The sequence below is a fragment of the Haliaeetus albicilla genome, chromosome W (assembly GCF_947461875.1).
Source record: "Haliaeetus albicilla chromosome W, bHalAlb1.1, whole genome shotgun sequence".
Classification (NCBI taxonomy): Eukaryota; Metazoa; Chordata; class Aves; order Accipitriformes; family Accipitridae; genus Haliaeetus; species Haliaeetus albicilla.
The window spans coordinates 45,482,090-45,509,789 of record NC_091515.1 but is presented as its reverse complement, the minus strand read 5'-3'; the positions used below and the strand labels follow the sequence as shown (position 1 = coordinate 45,509,789).

At 48.2% G+C, this 27,700-nt stretch overlaps 1 protein-coding gene across 1 annotated transcript; it reads right to left on the bottom strand.

Annotated features, from left to right (window-relative positions):
* Nucleotides 1-14,040: 14,040 nt before the first annotated feature.
* On the bottom strand, nucleotides 14,041-26,936 carry PIGO (phosphatidylinositol glycan anchor biosynthesis class O). The gene is given in 13 exon segments (XM_069775605.1): nucleotides 14,041-14,633; nucleotides 15,831-15,998; nucleotides 16,154-16,250; nucleotides 17,726-17,742; nucleotides 18,104-18,229; nucleotides 22,759-23,016; nucleotides 23,488-23,647; nucleotides 24,702-24,825; nucleotides 25,276-25,366; nucleotides 25,965-26,081; nucleotides 26,586-26,806; nucleotides 26,809-26,887; nucleotides 26,889-26,936. Coding segments are annotated over 13 exon segments (1,656 nt in total). The 3' UTR covers nucleotides 14,041-14,483.
* Between the last annotated feature and the right edge of the window lie 764 nt (nucleotides 26,937-27,700).

Genomic DNA, 27,700 nt, shown 5'->3' with positions numbered 1-27,700 from the left:
CTTAGTTGCTGGCTGGGGTTAAACCACGACAATCCTTTTTGGCACCCAACATGGGGTACGAAGGGTTGAGATAACGACAAACCTGACCAGAGCGTGTTAAAACGAATTTGTTACAAGCATTCATTATATTGGTCTAATAGTCGCTGGTCACAATGTTGATTTATTGGCTCTTAGAGTTGTGGCACTCTTTTTTAGGGTTCTGTTATGTATCACCTCACTTGCTGTATGTAGTCCCTGTTCTGCTGCTTATCATCCATGGGAGGTGGATTACGGTTTTTGCTTTGATGTATTGTGTAATACTGCCTTATGGTACAATAAAATTATCGGTCACGGGACTAATCTGGTATTTGTACTCAGCATTGTCATTATCTCCGTACTTCAGGACCCATCTGGTGGAAACTATTAATAATTACACTCTTTACCTCTTCTCAGGGAGCCAACCTATGGGCGAGACATCTTCTCACATCTTCCCCTTCTCCTCCAAGCTAATTACAATGGCATTTGAGAATTTTGAAAATTTTTAATATCCTTGGGATGTGCAAGCCAGTGTGCTGTTAGTGCTATGCCTCCTGAATATGTTTCAGGTCTTGTTTAGGGCTACAAAAAGGCTCTTTAAGAGTACCACCCAGAGATCTGCCCCAAAGCTGGATATTCATGGGTGGCACGGCATGTGGGAGGATGTGGGCAGGTATCTAGAGAACTTCTCACCTCCAGTGGCTTGGAAGTTCACTCCCGAACAACTACAGAACCCTCACGAAGTGGTAGAATATTTGAAAGGAAAATGCTGTGACTATTCCAGAGATGCACAACTCACTGCACTGTGCTGGGCCCTGGCCAGTATCTACCAAACACTGCTTGATATTAGGCAGCACCCTCAGGGGGAAAAGAGGGAAAACAGAGGAACAGGCACCATGGCTACCCCAACCCGGACAACAGACACTGTGGCTACCCCAACCCCGACAACAGGTTCCGTGGCTACCCCAACCCCGGTGACAGATACTGCAGCTAAACCAGAGAACCAACCTGTGCCAGTATCAGTCGCCCCTGTAGGAGTCAATTATATGGAACTTAGTTACTGGGCCTGAAAGTAGCTCATGGTCACAAGAGTGTTCCAGACGCCTTTAGAAGGCTTTGAACAGACTAAACAAGAAGATAGAAAAAGAAAGATCCCAGTTAGAAAAACACAGGTGCGCATTCCACGATAAAGGGAACTTGGCACAAACAACCTCAATTCAGCAGCTTATCTTGACCAATTAGACTGAGACAAGTTTCACATGCTCTAGTTAATATAGCCAATTATGTCCTATGTTTATGCGCGTGTACAGAGTGAGTATAACTAACTGTATCTTATGTTTATACGCGTGTACAGTGTCGATATAACAAATCACATTTTATGCTTGTGCACATGGACACCAAATGCTTGCATGCAGCAGCCAATCAAAGCTTCTAAGGAACTTAGAGAATTGTATAAGAATGATCAGCTAAGCTCAATAAACTGGCGACTTTGATGATCATATTGGTGTCCTGTCGTCTGTCCCCGCATGGAATTTCTCTACAGCCCCTGTACAGAAAAAGAAACACACAAAGAAATCAGTTCGCTTAGTGAGAGATGAAGATGAACCAGGATCATCGCGAGAACAGGAGGAAGAGGCAGAACCTGAAATAATTACCCGATCTCTATCCCTGAGTTGCATGATATGCGAAAAGATTTTAGCCGCCACCCAGGTGAGCACATTGTTACCTGGCTGCTCCGATGCTGGGATAATGGGGCCAGTAGTGTGGAATTAGAGGGTAAGGAAGCCAAGCAGTTGGGATCTCTGTCTAGGGAAGGGGGCATCGACAAGGCGATTGGGAGAAAAACACAAGTCCTCAGCCTCTGGAGGTGACTTCTGTTAGGTGTAAAGGAAAGATACCCCTTCAAGGAAGACATTACATGTCACCAAGGCAAGTGGACCACCATGGAGAGAGGTATCCAGTACCTGAGGGAATTAGCCGTGCTGGAGGTGATTTATAATGATCCAGAAAATGCGCAGTCACCCACAGATCCAGATGAAGTCCAATGCACACAACTGATTGTCGGGGAATGCAGTGGGTCTGCAGAATGCCTGATGATGCATGAGCAGCGTGACCTTGAGCAGCTTGTAGTGTATCCTTGAGAGTCTGGAAAGTCCCGAGAAAAGCTGTGCAAACAAGACAATGATAAGAGGAACCGTCCTGACGACTCACCAATCATGAACTGTTAGTTACTAACTAAACCAATCATATATGAACACATACTTTGAAGAAGGTAATAAAAAGGTTTGTTAGAACAATAAAGTAGCCATTTTGCACAGTCTGATGTTTGTCGTGTCCGTCTCTACTGCGACAAATGGTGACCCCAACACGGGCGAAGTGATCATTTAAAGGCGATAAATCTGGCGCTAGGGAGAAGTATAGCAGCAGGAAGAGCTGCGGAGAAGTATAGTGGCAGTAGGAAGAGCTGCGGAGACGGAGCCCGGTGAAGCTGAGAGCAGAGGGAATCTGCTTGGTCCGGAACTGAACTTTGACACCCAAAAAGGTGAGCCACCGGGGACAAAACTGTTAGAATGGGGCAACAATTAACAAAAGAAGAGGAGACGATTTTGTCTACCTGGAAAGCCCTATTAAAAAGAAAAGGGGTTAAAACCACAGAACAAAGCCTGAAAAAGATTTTGATATGGAGTAAGATGCAAGGCTTTGAAGCCACAACAGTTACTGCATTCAGTGTAAGTTCACGGCAAGCAGTAGGATGGAAAATATTGGATGAGGTCTCTAAAGGACAGAAAGAGCTGTGTGAGTTGGCAATCGTATGGTGTCTATTAAGCGAGACCCTGAAGGAATGGAAAGCAGAATGTGATGTGAATGATGAGCAAAAGAAAGATGAGAAGCCAGAAAATGTTAGGAAGGGAAAAGATTGTGGCCAAGGAACAAATGAAGCCGATGCCGCAGCATCAGCAGTAGCAGGCAGGAAACCCCTCACGGGCAAAAGCAGATCACGCCCTCATCCACCTCGTCCTCCTCCACCATTAAATATTTTACTGGGCGATGAGGGGCCCTCCCCACCTAGTGGTGCAGCAGTGGAAGGGGTGACTCCATCAGCCCCCCCCGAGGAGGAAAATACGGCGAATCCGGCGAATAACACCAAGCTGGAAAGTGAGAACGGAAATGAAAGTGAGGGAGAAGAAGCTCTAATTGCCGCTATGCGAACTCTGCATCTTGCAGATAAAACCATAGTGAAAAAAGCCCAGCCATGGACTCTCCCTCCATCCACAATAACTGTAGTCCCAAGATCCCCTGATCAATTTTGGGAGGGAGTTAGGAGATATGCTGCCGAAGCTGGCAACTGGGATCTAGTTGAACGCCTCAGCCCGTGCTCTCTAACACCAGCATATCCAAAGCCTGTAGACATAGCAGCAGAGGCTCCTGGTACATTTCCTGTTTTCAAAGCTGCTGCAGGCACAAACCAGCACGATGAGCACAATCCAATTGGCTGGAAAGTGGCGCAGGATTTGCAGAATAAAGCACAAAAATTTGGAATCAATTCTCCTGAGGTGATGCAACTTATTCGAATAATCAGCATGGATCTGCTGTGTCCATATGACATTACGCATCTTGCACGAGTGAAATTTCATGTTAATGAGCAGCCACTACAGGGAAACCACAAAAAGAGCGCGAGAGGGCGCGCGAAGACAACAAATCCCCTCCCGACAGCCGGCCACCTCCCCTCCGCGAACAATTACCGGCTGCAACAGCTGGCTCAGCAGGGTTGGATGTATCCACCGCCGACACAATAACTATAGTCACAAAAGACATCGTTAAGGTCCCTCTTGATGCAAGGGGTCCTATAGGACGACTGAGTGCATTGCTATTGGGAAGATCAAGTAGCACGTTAAATGGACTAATTGTGCATGTAGGAGTTATTGATGCTGATTTTACAGGTCAAATTTGCGCAATGGTTTCAACCCCCTACCCGCCAGTAACAATCCCAAAAGGTACTCGCATTGCTCAACTTATTCTTTTTTCGAGTTCTATTTCGAAAGCAGAACAGCGACTGCGATGCGATGGAGGCTTCGGCTCTACGGGACCCCCTCAGGTCTGCTGGTCTCAGACTGTTTCATCATCCCGACCACATATGACGTGCACGCTGTTGAATCACGGACGATCGCCGACCACAGTAAGGCTTGCGGGGCTCCTGGACACCGGAGCCGATGTGACTATTATTGCCGATTATCTGTGGCCGTCCACCTGGCCAACAGAGGACGCTGGTATGGGGCTAGTGGGGCTGGGAGGATCCGGGTGAGCAAGGACGGCAGCCACAGCAGTTCTGATTACCAATCCTGAGGGCCAACAAGCAGTTATTAAACCGTATGTGATGGCAGCTCCCCTCAATTTATGGGGAAGGGATTGCTTGTTGCAATGGGGGGTGAGAATTACCACAGATTTTTTAACAGGGGCCGCTGTGCTGCAGGGTGTTAGACAACCCACGCTTGTTTTAACCTGGTTAACAAATAACCCTGTGTGGGTGGATCAGTGGCCTCTACCAATTGAAAAATTAAAGGCCCTGCAAGAATTGGTGCCGGAACAACTAGCTGCCGGACACATTGAACCCTCTCAGAGCCCATGGAATACTCCAGTGTTTGTGATAAAAAAGAAATCAGGAAAATGGCAATTTTTGCATGACCTGCGGCAAGTCAATGCTGTCATGGCCACGATGGGGGCTCTGCAACCAGGCATGCCTTCACCTGCCATGATCCCTCAAGATTGCGAAATCATTGTCATGGACCTTAAGGATTGTTTTTTTATGATACCATTAGCTTCCCAAGACAAAGAAAAATTTGCATTTTCTGTGCCTTCTATCAATCATGCAGAACCAGCAAAAAGATATCAATGGAGAGTTCTGCCACAGGGCAAGAAAAATTCGCCAACAATTTGTCAATGGTTTGTAGCACAAGCTCTGTCACCTGTAAGGGAAAAATTCCCTACTAGTTATTGTTATCATTATATGGATGACATTCTGTTAGCATCAGACAACAAGGAGCAGTTGAATGACATGGAGAATTTGGCCAGGAAGTCGTTACAACAATATGGATTAGTTATTGCCCCTGAAAAAGTGCAAAAAATAGAACCCTGGAAATATTTGGGAATGACAATTACAAGCATGCAGGTTGTGCCCCAACCTGTGAAACTCAACCTTGTGGTTAAGACACTCAATGATGTACAGAAATTAATGGGATCCTTGAACTGGATCAGGCCCTATCTTGGACTGACCGATTCGCAGTTGCAACCTTTATTGGAATTATTAAAAAAATTCCAATGATCCAACAGAACCCAGAATATTAAATAAGGAAGCGTTAAATGTAATTCACATGGTGGAACAATGTATATACAAGAAATTTGTTTCTCTAATACATCTGTCTCAATTGGTACAATTCTTTGTACTAATTGACAAAACTGTGCCATTTGGTGCTTTGGTGCAGTGGAATTCTGAGTGGGATGACCCATTACATATTTTAGAATGGATGTTTTTGTCATTCCGGCCACAAAAAACTGCTCCTGGATTGTTTGAACTTATTGCTGATGTAATCATAAAAGCCAGAAAACGATGTTTAGAACTAACAGGGCATGATCCAGCTATGATTGTTTTACCTGTTCAAAATTGGTATTTTGAATGGTGTCTGGCAAACAATTACGAGCTGCAAGCGGCCATGGCGGGTTTTCAAGGGCAGATCTCGTATCATCTACCGTCACACCCGCTACTGAAATTTGCTCGAGAAATACCATTTGGTCAGAAAAAATTTAAGCCAGCCAGAACCTGTGAAAGGCCCCACTGTCTTTACAGATGGTTCGGGAAAAACAGGTAAAGCAGCAGTAGTATGGTATGAAAGCAACAACTGGAACAGCAAAGTAGTATATCAAAATGGTTCTCCACAAGTAGTAGAGCTGCATGCACATGGCACGTTGAAGCGGCAGCTTCAAAAACAAAAAGGGGGAATTGTGGGAGATTTAATGGAAAATGGGGGACATTTCTTTGAGCCTGATTATTTAGAGTTAGCATAAGTAGGCCGCAATTAGCATGAGTGGGCCACAGTACGTGACAGCTGCAGTATGAATGGACTTTGAACCACCAGAAAAACAACGGACATAAGGAACTTGGACAGTGGAGCAATTAATAAACAAGATAACAGAACTTCAGAGGCAAGAAGGAGCTGCAAGAGCTTTAACACAATTCTTAATTCTTAATTCTTAAAGCTGTCATTTCGGCTTAGAGCATTTAGCTGCGGGATGGGGACTTAGGAGTTGGTTTGTATCTTTGTTAAAAATCGGGGTTTCGATTATTCTTATGTATTTTATTAGGTATAATGTTGCTTTTACCGTGTTTAATTAATTGTGTTCATAGATCTTTGCAAAGGGCAATACAGCAGCTGTTAATTGACGAAACACAAAAAGGGGGAGTAGGGAATCTCTCTCCACAAGAAAAGTTAGCTAAAGCCAAAATTAGGGGTAAGGCCATGGTTTTAGTTAAGAATCTAGAAACAGGGCAATGGGAAGGTCCATTTCCATTAATAACCTGGGAATGAGGTTATGATCGTGTTTCCACAGATACAGGCCCACGACGGACTCCTGTTGAATTTGCATGACCATCATCATCTGGAGCATCCTAGATGGTGTGGCAATATGAATACCACCTTAGCCAAAAACTAACGTGTAGGTCACCTTGGCCAACATAACAGGTCAAGATTCTCTGTGCACCGCAACCGCATCACAAAGCCCATGAACCAATAGACAAGATGGCTAGGACTCGTGCAGCGTGCCTGGCCAGCGAGCGCATGCGTCATAGGTTGCAACCGAGGCGGATTTTGGCACCCGCTGGCCACGTGTGCTGAAATCCGTTCCTCTGCAAATGTATAAATACCGGGATTTTCCGAAGAGCATCGGGCTGGTGTACGGCAAGGCCACCGTTTCCATTGTGGGGACGCCCACGTAAAGCTGACACCTACCAATTGCTGGGCTGAGTTTGCGGAGCAAGACGGCACAAGAATGTATGGATGGTCCATCTTCCTCACAGTCCTCGGATGGACGTAGTCATGGATACCGCCGCAAACCAAAGAAAACATCTGGATGACCCTGGCTGACGTGACCGGACAAGATTGCTTATACCTCAGTACAGTAATACCAAGCAATCCCTTTTTCACAGGTTTAATAGGGGGTTCCACTGACATCAACAAAGTTTAAGAACTTATTGATGGAGACCCCTGTGCAGCAGGTCATGGACTCAATGGATGGGAATGCCTGGTTTCCACGGATTGGGCATTCACCCTCATTGCTACCCCAGGAATCACAAATTCTGGGGTCCCTGAATACAGACTGGTGTAGTATTATCTGATTTACTGCTAGACTTTGATAGTGTCAGACATGCTACGCTACAAAATAGAGCTGCAATTGATTTTTTGCTTTTAGCACAAGGACATGGTTGTGATGAGTTTGAAGGGATGTGTTGTATGAATTTATCCGATCACTCAGAATCCATTTTCAGTAGTATTCAACAATTAAAGAAGGGAGTCAGGAAGCTGACAGAAAGCGATGAGTTAGATTGGCTGACGAAGATGTTCGAGGGTTGGGGATTGTCTGGATGGTTGATATCTCTGCTCAAGACTGTGGGGGTAGTGATCTTGGTTGTGATAACTGTGCTCCTGATGTTGCCCTGTCTTCTCAGCCTTCTGCAAAGGGCCCTGCAGAGGGCAGCCGGGGCAATATTTTTAGCACAAATACAAAAAGGGGGAATTGTCGGGGAATGCAGCGGGTCTGCAGAATGCCTGACGATGCATGAGCAGCTTGACCTTGAGCAGCTTGTAGTGTATCCTTGAGAGTCTGGAAAGTCCCGAGAAAAGCTGTGCAAACAAGACAATGATAAGAGGAACCGTCCTGACGACTCACCAATCATGAACTGTTAGTTACTAACTAAACCAATCATATATGAACACATACTTTGAAGAAGGTAATAAAAAGGCTTGTTAGAACAATAAAGTAGCCATTTTGCATAATCTGATGTTTGTCGTGTCCGTCTCTACTGCGACAACTGATGTGGCGGAAGTTTCTACGAAGTGTGCCACCAACCTATGCCAACTCATTGGCAATAATGTCCTGGAAAGAAGGCTATGGACAAACGGTGGATGAATTGGCTGTCCAACTCCGGCAATACGAAGGAAGTCTCTCTTCCTCCCTATGAGCCTGTGTCTCAGCTATAGAGGAATCGTCCCGAGAGTTCCAGCAATTCAAAGTGGATATGTCCTCCTCCCCACCTGTACAGGCCCGCATCGCAGCTATTAGGAGTAAGCATTCCTCTGCCCAAGAGAGAGGAGAGAGAAAGTACACACGACGGGCTAACCTGTGGTTTTACCTGCGTGACCATGGAGAGGACATTAGGAAGTGGGATGGAAAACCTACCTCAGTCCTGGATGCACGGGTACGGGAGTTGCGAGAAAAAGCAATCAGAAAAGAGGATTCTTGGAAAACTGCTGCTCCTGTTTCCCGTGAGCAGTCCCCCGGGCGCAGTAGATGGGCTGATCTCATTTCTGATCCTCCTGAAGGGACTTCTGATTCACATGTCCGAAAAGTGAGTAACGGATACTCTAACCAGGATTAGAGGGGCCCTGCCTCCAGCCAGGTGGAGGAAAGGGACAACCAAGTCTACTGGACAGTGTGGATTCGATGGCCTGGCACATCAGACCCACAGGAATATAAGGCTCTAGTAGACACTGGTGCACAATGTACCCTAATGCCATCAAGTTATAAAGGGGCAGAACCCATCTGTATCTCTGGTGTGACAGGGGGATCCCAAGAGCTAACCGTATTGGAAGCTGAAATGAGTCTAACCGGGAATGAGTGGCATAAACACCCCATTGTGACTGGCCCAGAGGCCCCGTGCATCCTTGGTATAGATTATCTCAGGAGGGGGTATTTCAAGGACCCAAAAGGGTACCGTTGGGCCTTTGGTATAGCTGCCTTGGAGACGGAGGAGATTGAACAGCTGTCTACCCTCCCTGGTCTCTCTCAAGACCCTTCGGCTGTGGGGTTGCTCAAGGTTGAAGAACAACAGGTGCCAATTGCTACCACGACGGTGCACCGGCGGCAATATCGCACCAACCGAGACTCCCTGATCCCCATCCATAAGCTGATTTGCCAATTGGAGAGCCAAGGAGTGATCAGCAAAACTCGCTCACCCTTTACTAGTCCCATATGGCCCATGTGGAAATCTAATGGGGAATTGTCGTGGTTTCAGCCCAGCCGGTAACAAAGGACCACGCGGCCGCTCGCTCACTCACTCCTCCCGCCCCCCTCCGGTGGGATGGGGGGAAGACGGAGGAGAGGAAAAAAAAACCAAACCTGGAACCTCGAGGGTTGAGATAAAGGCAGTTTACTGGAACAACACAAAGAAATTGCAACAACAACAACGGTACTAATGAAAAAGTATACAAAAAGAGTGATGCACAGTGCAACTGCTCACCACCCGGGACCCGACGCTCTGCCACTTCCCCCACCGAAAAGAAGAGCCCACCCCCCGGCCCGCTCCCCCTTTATATACTGAGCATGATGTCACATGGTATGGAATAGCTCCTTGGCCAGTTCAGGTCAGCTGCCCCGGCTATGCCCCCCACCTCCCAGGTTCCTGTAAAAATTAACTCTATCCCAGCTGAACCCAGGACAGGAATGGAGACTAACAGTAGATTATTGTGGGCTGAATGAAGTCATGCCACTGCTGAGCGCTGCTATGCCAGATATGTTAGAACTTCAATATGAACTGGAATCAAAGGCAGCCAAGTGGTATGCCACAATTGACATTGCTAATGCATTTTTCTCCATTCCTTTGGCAGCAGAGTGCAGGCCACAGTTTGCTTTCACTTGGAGGGGCGTCCAGTACACCTGGAATCGACTGCCCCAGGGGTGGAAACACAGCCCCACTATTTGCCATGGACTGATCCAGACTGCACTAGAAAAAGGTGAAGCTCCAGAACACCTGCAATACATTGATGACATCATTGTATGGGGTGACACAGCAGAAGAAGTTTTTGAGAAAGGGAAGAAAATAATCCAAATCCTTTTGAAGGGTGGTTTTGCCATAAAAGAAAGTAAAGTCAAGGGACCTGCACAGGAGATCCAGTTCTTAGGAGTAAAATGGCAAGATGGACGTCATCAGATCCCAATGGATGTGATCAACAAAATAGCAGCTATGTCTCCACCGACTAATAAAAAGGAAACACAGGCTTTCTTAGGTGTTGTGGGCTTTTGGAGAATGCATATACCAAATTACAGTCAAATTGTAAGTCCTCTCTACCAAGTTACCCAGAAGAAGAATGATTTTAAATGGGGGCCTGAACAATGACAAGCCTTTAAACAAATTAAGTGGGAGATTGTTCATGCAGTAGCTCTTGGACCAGTCCTGACAGGACAAGATGTTAAAAATGTGCTGTACACTGCAGCTGGGGAGAATGGCCCTACCTGGAGCCTCTGGCAGAAAGCACCTGGAGAGACCCGAGGCCGACCCCTGGGGTTTTGGATTCGGGGATACAGAGGATCTGAGGCTCGCTATACTCCAACTGAAAAAGAGATATTGGCAGCATATGAAGGGGTTCGAGCTGCCTCAGAAGTGGTTGGTACTGAAACACAGCTCCTCTTAGCACCCCAACTGCCAGTGCTGGGCTGGATGTTCAAAAGGAAAGTCTCCTCTACACATCATGCAACTGATGCCACATGGAGTAAGTGGATTGCACTGATCACACAACGGGCTTGCATAGGAAACCCCAGTCGCCCAGGAATTGTGGAAGTGATCATGGACTGGCCAGAAGACAAAGACTTTGGAATGTTGCCAGAGGAGGAGGTGACATGGGCTGAAGAGGCCCCGCTGTATAATAAACTGCCAGAAAATGAGAGGCAATATGCCCTGTTCACTGATGGGTCCTGTCGCATTGTGGGAAAAGCATCGAAGGTGGAAGGCTGCTGTATGGAGTCCTATACGACAAGTCGCAGAAACTGCTGAAGGAGAAGGTGAATCGAGTCAGTTTGCAGAGGTGAAAGCCATCCAGCTAGCGTTAGATATTGCTGAAAGAGAGAAGTGGCCAGTGCTCTATCTCTATACTGACTCATGGATGGTGGCAAATGCCCTGTGGGGGTGGTTACAGCAATGGAAGCAGAGCAACTGGCAGCGCAGAGGTAAACCCATCTGGGCTGCCGCACTGTGGCAAGATATTGCTGTTCGGATAGAGAAGCTAGTGGTAAAAGTACGTCACGTAGATGCTCACGTACCCAAGAGTCGGGCCACTGAAGAACATCAAAACAACCAGCAGGCAGATCAGGCTGCCAAGATTGAAGTGTCTCAGGTGGACCTGGACTGGCAACATAAGGGTGAGCTATTTATGGCTCAGTGGGCCCATGATATCTCAGGCCGTCAGGGAAGAGATGCAACATATAGGTGGGCTCGTGATCGAGGGGTGGACCTGACCATGGACACTATCGCACAGGTTATCCATGAATGTGAAACGTGCTACAATTAAGCAAGCCAAGCAGCTAAAACCCCTGTCGCATGGGGGGCGATGGCTGAAATATAAATATGGGGAAGCCTGGCAGATTGACTATATCACACTCCCACGAACCCGCCAAGGCAAGTGCCATGTGCTTACAATGGTGGAAGCAACCACTGGATGGCTGGAAACATACCCTGTGTCCCATGCCACTACCCAGAACACTATCCTGGGCCTTGAAGAGAAAATTTTATGGCGACACGGCACCCCAGAAATAATTGAGTCAGACAACAGGACTCACTTCCGAAACAACCTCATAGACACCTGGGCCAAAGAACATGGCATTGAGTGGGTGTATCACATCCCTTATCACGCACCGGCCTCCGGAAAAATCGAACGATACAATGGACTGCTGAAAACTACATTGAGAGCAATGGGAGGGGGAACTTTCAAACACTGGGATACACATTTAACAAAAGCCACCTGGTTAGTTAATACTAGAGGATCTTCCAATTGGGCTGGCCCCGCCCAACCAAGACTTCCACATACTGTAGAATGATATAAAGTCCCTGTAGTGCGCATGAGGAGTATGTTAGGAAAGACAGTCTGGGTTAGTCCTGCCTCAAGCAGAGACAAACCCATCCAAGGGATTGCTTTTGCTCAAGGACCTGGGTACACCTGCTGGGTGATGCAGAAGGATGGGGAAGTTCGATGTGTACCTCAGGGAGATTTGATTTTGGGAGAGAATAGCCAGTGAATTAGGCTGTATGATATTTAACTGCTAAATAACCTGCCAGTGTATGTCATTGTATCTATAGTGTCTATATGCCATATCAAGGGTATTACTGTAAGAATTACCCAAATGACTGAAGGATGGACTTTGAAACTGAGCCAAGTACAACAGTGATGGAACTTGAACTGATGCCCAGCGATTTTCTCAAGATCAACATCTTCGACCTGCAGACCAAGGGCGTGGGTTGCACCAAATACATCAGTCGCAAGCTTCAGAGGCAGCATGCAACAATCCAGCACCTCACACCATCTCTCCTATCCTGAAGGACTGTTACAACAGATGGAGCCCCAAAGTCATGGACTAAATAAAATTGATGGACACATTAGAGGGATAGCCCATCAACTAAGGGAATACTATTTGTGTGTGTGTGTGGGGGGGGTGTCCATATACATATATATATATATATATATATATATATATATATATAAGAGAAGGAAAGTGGTAGTGGTTAATTGGAAAATGTAGGATCTGGGCATGATGTAGATGGTATAGAATAAGGGGTGGATAATGTCCTGGGTTCAGATGGGATAGAGTTCATTTTTACAGGAACCTGGGAGGTGGGGGACATAGCCCGGGCAGCTGACCTGAACTAGCCAAGGAGCTATTCCATACCATGTGCCGTCATGCTCAGTATATAAATGGGGAGTGGGCTGGGGGGACCTGTCTGTCGGCTTTTGGTGGGGGAAGTGGCAGAGCATTGGGTTCCGGGTGGTGAGCAGTTGCACTGTGCATCGCTCTTTTTGTATAGTCTTTTATTAGTACCGTTGTTGTTGTTGTAACTTCTCTTTTTGTGTTGTCCCAGTAAACTGCCCTTATCTCAACCCTCGAGGTTCTGGGTTTTTTTTTCCTTTTCTCTCCTCCGATTCTCCTCCCCATCCCACCGGAGGGGGGGTGGGAGGAGTGAGCGAGCAGCTGCGTGGTCCTTTGTTACCGGTTGGGCTGAAACCACGACACTCACTTGCAGCACAAAGTCCCATGCAGAAAACCAAGGTCAAGAGGGAGATAAACACCAAATATGGGATCACAGATGCCATCAGCTGCAGTGCCTGGGGTCCCTTCAAGGTTACATAACCCCCAGCACATACACAGACACCAGTGGATTAAGCCACCTCCCAGAAGAGTTGTCACCCACTCAGGGCTTTCAAGGCACCAGAGCTCACACCAAGGCCACTCTTGCAATTGGGACAGCTACTCCAGACTCCCCTTTCCTCCTGACCAGACCCAATATGGGGATGAGTCAATGCTCTGTCACTACATCATGCTGCAACTCAACCATTCCCAATCAACAGCCAGCATCTGGCAGCAGGCACTCAGGAAGAGACTGGGAGCCCTGGCTGCTACAGGCCAGCCCACAGGGGCACCAACAGGCCAAGGCCATGAGTGGAGAGTTTCTTGGTCATGGACACAGTTCTCCCTGCTACCCTCCCCAACAAGCTAAGCCTGCTTCAGGCTGTACAAGGCAGCCCAGCCTGCTCCCCTCTGCCCTTCTCAGGGCTGAGGAAGACCAGGAAAATGGGAGTGAGTGTAGGGCAGGAAAGGCCTCACTACAGAGCATCCAACTGACTTTACAGCGGAGCAGCTGCCACTGAGACCCCGGGAACCATCTGCATGCATAACCATGTTCACTTTGATTCCAGCATGAAAACAGCATGCAAAGAGAAGTGGACACAGGACCTTCCCTTCCCTCTCCTCCCTCCCCTCCCCTCCCCTCCCCTCCCCTCCTCAGCAGGCCTCTTCCTTTGAGTCACTGTCTCTGCACAGGCAAGGTGACACCTTGCCAGCCACTGAAGCCAACCAGCTGCACAGTGGGGATAGTTGTCAGGAAAGTAGCAGCAAGACCCCCAGTTAGTGTTTCTCCAGAGGAACACTTCAGGACTCTTGCTTCTTGGCCTCCTGCAGCAGACTCCTCCCACTGCCAACAAACACCCAGCAAGAGCTCTAACCTCAACTGCTGAGAAACACCATCACAATGAGCAGGGAACAGCTGGCTCTGGTCCTTTTGTGCAGGGCTGAGGCATGGAGCTGGGGATAATCCCTGACTGCTGTCAGCAGACACTCATTGCTGGTGGCTCATGTATCCCTCCCAGCCCCAGGGAGGCAGGAAGACAACCACAGCCTCAGCCGATGAGCAGGTCAGGTTCCCTGCATCTCCAACGCTACCTGAGCTGAAGCTGGCCGAACAAGGTGCTGATGGCACAGTCCACATGCATCACCAGGGAGATCCCCAGCAGGAGGCACATGCTGCTCATCACAAAGCCCAGCAACTCAAATAGGAACCTGCAAGCACAACAGATGTGGTAAGGATATCACCGCCAATGTGTCTGCAAGGACAGGCTGCTACCCTCTGTAAGAGACAATTGTTATCTTGAACCATTTGCCTCAAAGATTGTTAGGTGTGAGAGACTGGACCATCATCTCAAGGAACTGTGAACTGCTTATCTCGAGCCCTTTGTCTCTAAGATGGCCTGTTTAAGCAGGACACTCCTCTGTCCATAAGGATGATTACCAGGCCATTGAGACATCCAGGGGAGGAAACGGCTGGAGCTGATCTATATGCCCTATAAAAACCCATAGAGACAAGCTGTGGGTGGCTTTCTTCACCATCAAAGAATTGAAGATTGAGGACCAACGGGACGCCGCTGGATCCGTGGTGGTGACTATCCTAGCAATCCTATCCCAACTGCTTGCTTGATTTCTACCTTTTCTTCCATTCTATCCTATCGCCACCATTTTCCACTTTTGATACTTTTGATAATAAAGGCTATTTTGACTATACGGCATTTGACCTCGTTTGTGTCAATCTCGCTCTTGGATCATATTGAAACCTTCCCCGACATTGGATCAGGACATTTAAATTGGCGTCACGGACAGGATCCCTTGAGATGAGAGTGCCGTACTGTTTCCCTGCTTTTGAGACAGGGAACCAAAGGAATCTTAGTAGATATAGTAGATATATGAATGTAGATAGGAATTGTTTACAAATTATCTAGCTTATAATGAAGTTAAAGAAGTTTCAATAGAGGTAGACATGGCCCAAGGGGATGAGAAGTGATGTTTTAGCGTTTGCATTGTTGAGGCTGGCTGGGACAGGAGATAGTCCCTGATAAGAAGCAGCAGTCGACTCCAACAACCAGCCAAGACCGGCCTTGGGATTTGGACAAATGCCAAGGGACAAGTGAGTCTGCGCAGGGACAGAAGGTTAAGAGTTCACCGTGAAGAAGACATACAGCCTTCATCTTCACGACCACCAGGCGACCACCATAAGGAGGCACTGCACAAGCGCAGTTGAGAGGAGACTATGGAAATGACTTCCTGGAGCTAATTTTAATATGAAGCGGGGATAGGTAATGCCTATGTATAGGCGTATTGCGAAACTCTATGTATATGTAACACTTGACTGTATAAATTTGAAGCGAACTGCCAAGTCAGGCGCGCACGACTTTGGTGGGACTACCCCCCGTGCCGCCCAGCGCTGAATGAACATACCTACTTTACAATCTCACCGATTGTGGAGTCTGTTTTCCGCACGTCAGTTTGGCGAGCCAGCCAGGAGACTCTCTGCTCGGCTGTGGGACCGACTGCGGAGCGGACGCCCCTCGGCGCGCCCCGAGCACTTTCCTCGGAGGAGCCTCCGCTGCCAGCCGCTCACCGCGGGAGCAGACAACAACCTCCTGAAGCCGCGGACCAAACGGTATGTTTTACAAGGGGAGCCTGTAAAAGTACGGGCCGGAGCAGCTGGTAAATCGCGCAGAGATGTCTGGCGTGCAGCGTAGTCCCCGAATGGGAGGAGGGTACCCTGTATGGTAACAAGGGGGGATTTGCTGACCGATAGAGCGGCCACTAGCGATCTTGAGGGTAGATCGAGCAAATCCGGGGTGATCGCTGCATCCCAGTATCGGGAGCCAGGACGGACCTGTCGATGACTGGTATATAAGAGGCAGGAGAAGGGTAAGCGCGCCCCCTCGCAATTGCGCTTGGTACATTTTTGGGGTAAGCGGACCCCCTCGCAATTGCGCTTGGTACGTTTTTGCAGCTGCTGAAAGGTTGTCAACTGGAGCGATGATTGTATGATACGAATGTTTGGAAATTTATGTTAAAGATTTTGTGTGAGAGTGTGAAAATGTTATGTTGAGATTTATATGTGTATATATGCTTGTTAATGTGTAAATGTCTAAAACTGTGGATTGAATGTTTGAGTAAAAGAGACACAGCTCAGCTGCCGAGTGTGTGTGGCATTCTGATCCGCAGTTTCGTAACTCCACAAGGGGTACGGCCGGAGACGAACGAAGTGTGACTCACTGGTGATTTGGAACTTGAATTTATATGTTAGAGTTGTAATTGTAAGTTTGAGTTTAATTATCTTAATCATTTTGTGGTGTTGGTATAAGAAAGTCCCTGTATGGTGCATCGCATAAATGTGGGTATTTGAGTGGTGTCTTTTACATCCAGGAAATGAGTGTATGCCCTCATATGTCCTGGAATGTGTGTGGTGTAAACAGAGGTTGCAAATAGATTGTGGCGGGGATATTGAATGCCCTGAGTGTAGGGTTTGGACTCCCTGGGATAAGAGGGGACGGACTACATACACAGTTGGGATTGTTTGTGGTTGGAAAGATAGCCGAAATAGTGAAATTGGTGTGTGGAAAGGAAAATTTAATCCTGGAAATTCAGGACGTGTGAGAGGAAAACTGGGAGAATTCTATAAAGAGGTGTAAGAAACAATTTGCATGGAATCTTATTAAAAGGAGAAGTTATAAAATGGGAAACAATCAAGGAGGAATATTGAGGAAGAGTCCTCTGGGTTGTGTAATTGCCCACTGGAAAGATATTGTTGGGACCGGAGGTACTGAAAATAAAAAGAACCTTATTAAGTATTGCAATCAATGGTGGCTGTTATATAAGTTAGAAGGTGATGCTAAGTGGCCACTTAATAGGTCAACAGATTATAATATTCTATTACAACTAATGTTGTTTTTAAGGAGAGAAAGAAAATGGGATGAAGTTTCATATGCAGACATGTTTTTCACCCTCCAAAACCATCTGGAGTAGCAAAGGGACTGTGGAATAGTACTCCCACAGGACCCTATGGTGCTCGCATTTGAGCGAGAAAACAACAAGGAGCTTAGAGGTAAACTGAGGCGGTGTTGTTCGGCATGTAGTATTGGACAAAGATGTACAAAGACAAATAAAATTCATCAGGTACCAGAACAAGATCTAACTGATTTGTTTAAGCCTCCCCCTCGACCACAGGAACAGGATGCAGACTCGGATAGAACTCTGACCCCCCCGGACAGCCCTGTATCTTCCCGTACTAGGAAGAAAACTACCTCAACAGCTTTACAAGCACCTCTCCAAGAGGCGGTGAGGCCGGATGGTAGGACGATGTTAATCAAAGTACCCTTTTCTACTGCTGACCTAGGGGAATGGAAAAAGGTTGCAAAAGATTATAGGAGAGATCCGGTAAGTGTAACTAAACATTTCCAATTTATTGTAAAACAGCATAACCCTGATTGGAAGGATATACAGCTATTATTGGAATATATGACCGAAACAGAGAAACAGCTGATTTTAAAAACAGCAGGGAACCTAGCTGAAGATCATTATAAGATCACAGGAGGGGACGTTAAAGAATATTTCCCTCTCCAAGACCCAAAGTGGGATGTTAATAGATCTGCACATATGGAAAGATTGCAGGGGTATCAGGAGTGGATTACAAAAGGAATGGAGAGAGCGATCCCCAAAACTATAAATTGGTCAGCTTTATATGCAGTCAAACAGAGTCCTTCTGAGTCTCCATCTGAATTCCTGGATCGATTGAGGGATGTAATGCGCCGCAACACACCACTGGATCCTGGGTCAGAGGTAGGAATACAACAACTGGTCTCCCTGTTTTTGGGTCAATCTACAGGGGATATAAGGCGCAAACTGCAAAAATTACGCCCTACAGAGGGTAGGAATTTAGAAATATTATTGGATGAAGCATGGAGAGTATTTAGTAACAGAGAAGAAGGATATAGGCAGGGGCAAAGAAAATTAATGGCTGTTATCCAGGAAGAAAGAGGAAGAGGGCCTAGGCGAGGCTTGCCCCGACTGGGCAAGGATCAATGTGCTTTGTGTAAGAAATTTGGTCATTGGAAAAAGGAATGCCCAAAGAACAAGAAAGAGGATCAGAGGGCTCAAACAGGAAGAACAGTAGCCCATGTGAAGGGAGATTGACGGGAACCTGGGGAATCTACCCTAGCGGATCCACTGGTTATAATTAAGCTAGGGAAAACACAACAAGGAATAGAATTCTTGGTAGATACAGGGGCAACATACTCGGTTCTGAACCAAGCTTTGATGCCCCTGGGAGATGATTATGTTATGGTGAAAGGAGCAACCGGCCAAAGTGAAAAGGCATATTTTTGTAAACCTTTAGAATATAAATTAAGAAAACAGTGGGGCATTCATAAATTTTTATATATGCCTAACTCCCCAAAGGCACTTTTGGGAAGGGACTTGTTGGAACAATTGGAAGCAAAAATTGTATTCGAAAAGGGAGAAATTACTCTGGAGGTAAAAGATCAACAATATATTCAAATATTGAGCCTAACCTTAACCAGTCTCCCCCTAGAAGGAAACATTAACGAGGACATCTTAAACCAAGTGTACCCGGGGGTATGGGCTACCGATGCACCTGGAAGAGCGAAAAGTGCTCCACCTGTTGAAGTTAGGATCAAGGAAGGCTGAAAGCTGTAGCGCTCGCTGCATATCAAGGTGCCACGATTAGATCACTGATCACCCCCCAGACCAGGGAAAGAGACAGATAACACACACAGTGTGAGCGCCAACTTCCGCCTTTTATTGCGCAGTCAATTCCTTTTATACTAACAAGGGTAGGTGGGATTACAGACACATCATAAGGCTGCGACTAACCCTCTAACTTTCCATGACATCGCGAGATCTTCCGAACGCCGAACCCTACAGAAAGCCAGTAAGAATTAAACAATAACCCCTAAAGAAGGAAGACAGAGAAGGAATTCGGCCGGTGATAGAAAAATTTTTGCAGTTGGGATTACTAAAAGAGTGTGAGTCTGAATTCAATACCCCTATATTACCTGTTTGGAAGCCCGATGGGTCATATCGGGTGGTCCAAGACTTACAGGCGGTGAATAAGATAACTGAAGATCTTTACCCGGTAGTGGCGAACCCATATACCCTGTTAACTGTATTAACACCTGAATTAACGGGTATGGAATACCCTGTTGACCATTTTGGGTCAGGTGCCCTGGCTGTGTCCCCTCCCAACTTCTTGTGCCCCTCCAGCTTTCTCACTGGCTGGGCATGAGAAGCTGAAAAATCCTTGACTTTAGTCTAAACACTACTGAGCAACAACTGAAAACATCAGTGTGTTATCAACATTCTTCTCATACTAAATCCAAAACATAGCACTATACCAGCTACTAGAAAGAACATTAACTATCCCAGCTGAAACCAGGACACCTTCTTACTCCAGCTGCAGGAGGCATTGTGCTCACGGGCTCTCATCCTGCTGGGGGACTTCAACCACCCCAACATCTGCTGGAAAAGTAGCACAGCGAGCTCTAGGCAACCCAGGAGACTCCTGGAGTGCATTGAGGATAACTTCTTAAGCCAGATAATAGACAGCCCTACCAGAGGGGATGCGATACTGGACCTGATGGTCACCAACGCAAGTGAGCTAATTAGTGACGTCAAGATTGGAGGCAGCCTGGGCTGCAGTGATCATGCACTGGTGGAGTTCACAGTCCTGAGGGATATGGGTCAGGCGAAGAGGTAAAGTCAGGACCCTGAATTTTAGGAAAGCAAACTTCCAGCTGTTCAAGGAGTTAGTCAATAGAACCCCCTGGGAAACTGCCCTCAGGGACAAGGGAGCAGAACAGAGCTGGCAGATCTTTAAGGATGCTTTCCATAGAGCGCAAGAGTTCTCAATCCCCAGGTGTAAGAAATCAGGAAAGGAAGGCAAGAGACCAGCATGGCTGAGTCAAGACCTGCTGGTCAAACTAAAGGGCAAGAAGGAAATGCACAGGCAGTGGAAGCAGGGACAAGTATCCTGGGAAGACTATAAGGATGCTGCCCGGTTGTGTAGGAATGGGGTCAGGAAGGCCAAGGCGTGGCTGGAGCTGAACTTGGCAAGGGACACAAAGAATAATAAGGGCTTCTACAGGTACGTCAGCCAGAAAAGGAAGGTCAAAGAAAGCGTACTCCCCCAATGAACGCAACTGGCAAACTGGTAACAACAGACGAGGAGAAGGCCGAGGTACTCAACAACTTTTTTGCCTCAGTCTTCACTGGCAACCTCTCTTCCCACACCTCTTGAGTGGATGGACCTCCCACTGTAAGAGAAGATCAGGTTCAAGACCACCTGAGGAACCTGAACATACATAAGTCTATGGGACCTGACAAGATGCATCCCAGAGTCCTGAGGGAATTGGCTGATGTAGTTACCAAGCCACTCTCCATGATATTTGAAAAGTCATGGCAGTCAGGTGAAGTCCCCAGTGACTAGAAAAAGGGAAACATTGCACCCATGTCTAAAAAGGTGTTTGGGGTTTGTGTGGTGGGGTTTTGGTAGCAGGGGAGGAGCTGCAGGGATGGCTCCTGTGAGAAGCTGCTAGAAGCTTCCCCAGCTTTCGGGTCGGACCCGCCTCTGGCCAAGGCCGACCCAATCAGTGATGGTGGTAGCACCTCTGGGATAACATATTTAAGAAGGGGAACCTGCAGTGAGTGAGGAGATTGGAATGTGAGGGGAACACCTATGCAGATACTGAGGTCAGTGAAGAAGGAGGGGGAGGAGGTGCGCCAGAGGAGGTGATGCCCCTGCAGCCCATGGAGGTGAACAGTGGAGTAGATGCCCACCTGCAGCCCATGGAGGACCCCATGCCGGAGCAGTCGGATGCCCCCGAAGATGGCCGCGACTCCATGGGAAAGCCTGCGCTGGAGCAGTCTGTGACTGAAGATTGGCCCGTGGAAGGGACCCATGCCAAGGAAGTTCGTGAAGGACTGCAGCCTGTGGGAAGCACTCATGTTGAAGAAGTATGTGAAGGACTGTCTCCCATGGGAGGGACACCACGCTGGAGCAGGGGAAGAGTGAGGAGTCCTCCCCCTGAGGAGGAAGGAGCAGCAGAGACAATGTGTGATGAACGGACCCCAACCCCCATTTCCAGTCTCCCTGCGTCACCGGGGGGAGGAGGTAGAGAAAACTGGGAGTGGAGTTGAGCCAGGAAGGAGGGAGGGGTGGGGGAAGGTGTTTTAAGATTTGGTTTTACTTCCTAATATCCTTGTTTTGATTTGATTGGTAGTAAATTAAATTGATTTTGTTTTTTCTCCAAGTTGAGCCTGTCTTTTGCCTGTGACCATAAGTGGTGAGTGATCCCTCCCTGTCCTTGTCTAGACCCACGAGCTTTTCTTTATATTTTCTCCTCATCCCACTAGGCTGCAGGTGGGCATCTACTCCACTGTTCACCTCCATGGGCTGCAGGGGGACAGCCTGCCACCTCACCACGGGCTGCAGGGGCATCACCTCCTCTGGCACACCTCCTCCCCCTCCTTCTTCACTGACCTCAGTATCTGCATAGGTGTTCCCCTCACATTCCAATCTCCTCACTCACTGCAGGTTCCCCTTCTTAAATATGTTATCCCAGAGGTGCTACCACCGTCACTGATTGGGTCGGCCTTGGCCAGAGGCGGGTCCGACCCGAAAGCTGGGGAAGCTTCTAGCAGCTTCTCACAGGAGCCATCCCTGCAGCTCCTCCCCCACTACCAAAAAACCCCATCACACAAATCCAAAACACATGCCAAGAGCCACAATTTATGGCCCTCATGTCCTCAATAGAGGCTCTGGCTTGCCCTGGCACATGGCCTGCTCCATTGCTTGGGCTTCTTTTATGCCTGGTATAGTCATTCTCATTCAAATTTTGTCATTCAGCTGTTGGGGTTCTGTATTTCGTTGTGCTTGGTGTAAACTGTTCCTTCTCTATCCCACTTTACTGTCACCTGTTACATGGTGTTTCTTTTATTTAGTCCTTTGTTACTGTTTTCCTTCTGTCACTGATCTAGAATAGCTTTTTAGCTAATACTGCTTCTCCAAAACTGAAGCAGCATCAAAACACCCATTTGTATTCTTGAATCTCCATTAAGAAAACTTGTTCCTAGTCATCTTCAGCCTTGAGGAAACAGCCTCCCCAATAACCAAATCCACCTCTGACCATCTATGACCAATTCTCACCCTGAAGCAAATGCCACCTTCCAGGCCAGTATTTTCCACACCACAGCACTCACCACCAAGTACTAAACAGGTATCTCCAATTTCTCTTTTGCGAAAATGATACTGCCTTTTACTGGAGCAAACACTGCAAGGAGGTAACTTCAAAATAAGCTCCCCACGAAGATAACACCATGTCACCACCCCACCTCCACCAAACAGAAGAGGTATTTGCTTAAAAAGCCATTCCTTCTCCTCTCTAGTTCAATGGGGAGGCCTACCGTAGGCCATACCTGCTTGGTGTTGATGTTATAGACCGAGAGCTGCTGCAAGGCTGCAGACACAGTGTCGCCATCCCCAGAGAAAAGCTCAGCCATCACCTCCGCAATGTTACTGTAGGGGGTGGGCACACCCAGCAGCAGGGCCACAGTGGGCACCAAGTTCACCTGGGGAATGGCCTCAGGCTCCTGGAGAGACAGGGGAGGAACTGGAAATTCAGAAAGAACACAACAGTGTGGCTTTTCACTCGGGCTAGAGGACAGTGGGGGAGGCATCCCTGTTCAGAGGAGAATCTGGGAAAGCCAGAAGGGGAAAAAACACAGGGGAAGGCAGAGGCACAGCTCAGCCCTCCCTGAGTGCCCTGTGGAGGGGAGTATGCCTGCTGGGAGCTGCAGGTCCTTAGGTTTGGCCCTGGCTGTCTAACAGCTCACCTAGCCCCACTCAAACACCCCTCACAGCTGGAGGGGCCTGAACATGGGTCCCTAACACTTCAGTCACCTGCATCCTGTGTCAGCCTTTCCACTGTTCTCTTGGGAAAGGTGACAAGACTCCCAGGCCCTCTCAATCTAAACAACAGTTACTCTCTGTAACTCCAGGATGCAGTTTTCATCCTGGATACCACTTCAGGCAGTGGCAGCTAAGGATCAGCTTCTTCTCACCTCAGGAGGGCCAGTGCCAAATAGGGGTGTTTTGCTGTACACAAACAGTGCTGCATTCATTTCCTTCTCACTGTTGCTGCCATGGTCTCCGGTCTCTGTCATGCCGTGGTCCCCAGCCACCAGAAGAAGGGTGTCATTCCCCAGGTGATCCACCAAGGACCTGTCACCGGGATAAGGAAGGTCAACCCTTACCTGGGCAGGGGCCTAGGTAGCACAGGTGGGAAAGGACATGTCCCTACCAAGCCTGCCTGCACCACAGAGGTGAGGCCCACAAAAGGATCTGAGCAAAACTAAGTGCTGATACAGAGCTATAACAACTGAGCCAGGTACCAGGGCAATGGATGCTTCAAAACTGAACTGAAAATTCAGAGCCCTGAGACAGAGTGGACTAATTTTGCCTAGGTCCCCTGTGAACAGTAGCTGGTCCCTCAAAGCCTTCAGGGATCTCGACAAAATGCAATTCAGAAGGAAGGTTCCCAACAGGAACAAATTTCAGGCTGCTTCTATTTGGGATTCGTCTATTGCATCATGTTGTGTGAGCAATCTCCTACTTTTAAGAAAAAAGAGGGGATTTGTCCCTGAAGGATGCATTAAGTATGTCACAATGTATACTGCACTCTCAGATGCAGCAGGGCAAGTTACTCACGCCTTACAGCAGCAAAAATTAAAGCAGTCCTAAGAGTCAAAAGCCACAGCATTTGGAGCTGAGGCACGGCTGTGTGATCAGGATTTCTGAATCCCATTCTGCCCTCTGACACAAAGGCACAACTCATGGATCTGCAGCACAGTAAATGCAGCATTCCCTAGCCAGGGTCCTCCAAGTGCTTCTCAAACATTAGCCAAACCTCAGTGTGACAATCTCCATTTTAGAGACTGAGAGAGTGAGGCTCAGCTGTACTCTAGCTGCACCATCACCTGACGGTTTGGTTGAGAACCAAGGCTCCAAGACCTGAAGACAGCCTTACCTCTGAAACCAAACCCTGTTCTCTACCATTCCCCCATGAACATATCTACACAACTGAGACTGCCCCATAGCTGGGGTTTCAGCTGCTGCTGGCCAAAGCCATTCTCCATGGTAACAGGAACAGTAAGTGTTCCCTGTTGCCCTCTGCATCTGTAAATGCCTTGGGAACACCCCACCAGCCTGGCTGAAGGAAGAGGCCAGCTGGCACCACCCCCACCCCCCCCCCCACCCACCCCACCCCCCTAATCACCTGAGCATCTCATTCATCTGGGTGAGCTTCTTAGCCATTTCAGGATGATCAGGGCCATGTTTGTGCCCACAGTGGTCCATGCTCAGGTAGTGAGCAATCAGCACGTGCCATTCACCACTGTCCACTGCAGAACAAGAGCAGCCTTGTCACACACTAGCCTGGGATTCAGGCACAGGTTTCTGGTTGCCTCTGGAAACTGCCATTTCTTTCCCTCCTACCATCTGCCCAGGCAGCCACACAGTTAAAGTTAAGTGTGAAGAAAGAGTTGCTGCTCCTGCTCCATCCTGGCAGTGTATTTCTAGGACAGATGTAGAAGTCTAACCTGTAGCCTTGTTCCATCAAGCTGCACTCTCTCCCAAATTAAGGAAAGGTATTTACAGAAGCAGTTTACAGGCCCTGAAAGCTGGCTTATCTGTGGAAATCCAGCTAGAGCGCTGTAATCCCCAGGCAGCAGTGTGTGACTGCCCAGTGCCACTCCATAACAGAAAAAACTCTTCAGCCCTACCCCAAACTTGCAGTAGGACCTCTGCATCACATAAAGGGTTATCCAGGCCCTGGGGAAAAAGCTGCTTACCAGTTGCATAGAGATGCTGCAGGATCCCATTGTCCACAGTGTGAAGATCCTTCACGTTAAAAGAAGGGAAGAAATATGAGCAGAAAAACTTCTTCAGTGTTGAGGTTTAACCCCAGCTGGCAACTAAGCACCACACAGCCGCTTGCTCACCCCCCCCCCCAGCAGGATGGGGGAAGAGAATCGGAAGGGTAAAAGTGAAAAAACTCGTGGGTTGAGATAAAAACAGTTTAATAATTGAAATAAAATATAATTATAATAATAATTAAAAATTGTAATGAAAAGGAAAATAACAGAGAGAGAAGTAAAACCCAAGAAAGACAAGTGATGCAAATGAAAACAATTGCTCGCCACCAACCAACCAATGCCCAGCCAGTCCCTGAGCAGCGCCCTCCTGCCAACCTCCCCCCTAGTTTTATTGCTGAGCATGACTTCATATGGTCTGGAATATCCCTTTGGTCAGTTGGGGTCAGCTGTCCTGACTGTGTCCCCTCCCATCTTCTTGTGCACCCCCAGCCTACTTGCTGGTGGGACAGTGCGAGGAGCAGAAAAAGCCTTGACTGTGTAAGCACTGCTCAGCAGTAACAAAAACATCCCTGAATTGCCAACACTGTTTGCAGCACAAATCCAAAACATAGTCCCATACTAGCTACTATGAAGAAATTTAACTCTATCCCAGCCAAAACCAGTACATTCGGGAAGAGTCCTTCCCAAGTGTCATCACCCATGAAAACCACTCTCCTTCCCGAGGCAGCAAGAAAGGAATTAATGAGAACAGGGAGCCCACCCAAGTCATGCCGTTGCCCACACTAGCGCAAAAAGTCTGGGCATTTCCAGGTCATGGTCTGGAGCACTGGCTCCTCTCCAACCCACACTCAAAAGCAACCTAAAATTAAAATCACCATCTGGTTATAAATGAGTTTGAATACAGGAAGTGACCAGCCCTGTTTCTAAGCCTACAAGTGCCCCTCTCACTGAATCCACCAGCACAACCTCATTAGTTATTGTTGACCTCTGACACATCACCCCAGCAGAAAGATCTGGTTGAACAGGCCAAAAAGCAGACCGGTATCCATTCATACTACCGCAGCACTTAGGAAGGTGCAGCGGAGAGCAGACAAACCCTCGCCAAAGGCCCCACAACCCCACTGTAAAACACAAGGCAGTAGATGGCTGCTGACAAACAGGGGCTCAGTGGAAGCCATGAGTCCTGGACTCTGACTTTAAACACAACACTGGTGGGTTTTCATATGCAGAAAAGAGAAGGCAAAAATGTGATGCACTGCATGGCGGCAGTGGGGGGGATCGGCTTAGAAGCAGTAGAGGCGGGCATGGTGGGGCTGGGAGATTGCGAGGTGGTGCAGGAAACTCAGCTTGTTCTCATAGGGCAGTGGGCTGACCTTGGTTGGGTTAAACCAGGCAAACTCAAAATGGAGGGCATTAATGACAACAAGCACAGACTTGGAAAAGCACTGGGGCACCCAACAGGAGCCCAGAGGGAGGCTCTGCCTCTCCCACAGTGGCGCGTGAGTGAGTCTGAGCAGGAACTGCTGTTGGCAAGCTCAATCCAGGTGAGCAGGAAGCCACTCGTGAAGAGCCTGATACCAGCAAAAAAAGAGAAAGCAGACCCAGGCTAGGAAGAGCAGCATTGGCCTCCGCTGCATCCTAGGGGGAAGGACAGGTAAGCTCAGGCCCCTAAGGCTCTACCTGGGCCAAGTACCACCCCCCCCCCAGTACCCATCCCTGGCCACTGCCCTGCACCCCAACACCCTTCATGCCCACCTGTCCCCTGATACTCCCCAGACCCCCTCAGCCACTACCCTGTGACTTGACTTTACCCATTACCACCCCATACCCTGGTAACTGCCCTGTGCACAGCTCCCCCTTGTACCCCCCACCATGCTGCACCCCGATCCCCCTCCTACTTCCCAGTGCTGCCCAGCCGCTCTCTGGCACACCAGCCTCTCTCATGCACCCCCAGCCATGATGCAGCACCTTGACCCCCAGCTCCTGGGCTGCTACCTTTCACCCAAGTCCCCCTTATACCCCCAGCATCCCTCATACCCCACAGACACTGCCTGACACCCTGACTCTCCTCCTGCCCCCCAGCACCTCAGCTTCCCTCACAGCCCCTCAACCCCTGCGGCCCCTCAGCGCCCCCCCCGTGGCAGTGTGCTCCCCCCCTCAACCGGATGTGTATTTCCCGTAACCCTGCTCAAGTGATAACCACCAGTGGCAGTTGTAATGGATGCGTCTGGTTGTGATGGCTGCATCCAGCTCAAAGTGGGTTCGGGGGAGACAGATAACAACACAATAGCCAAGGGCTAATTTGAACGGTGCGCCCACCTAACCACAGTGCTGGTCAATGTCCGACTCAAGCCAAATTTGGAAGAAACTAACATCTGTAGTCGGTATGCAAATATGACTA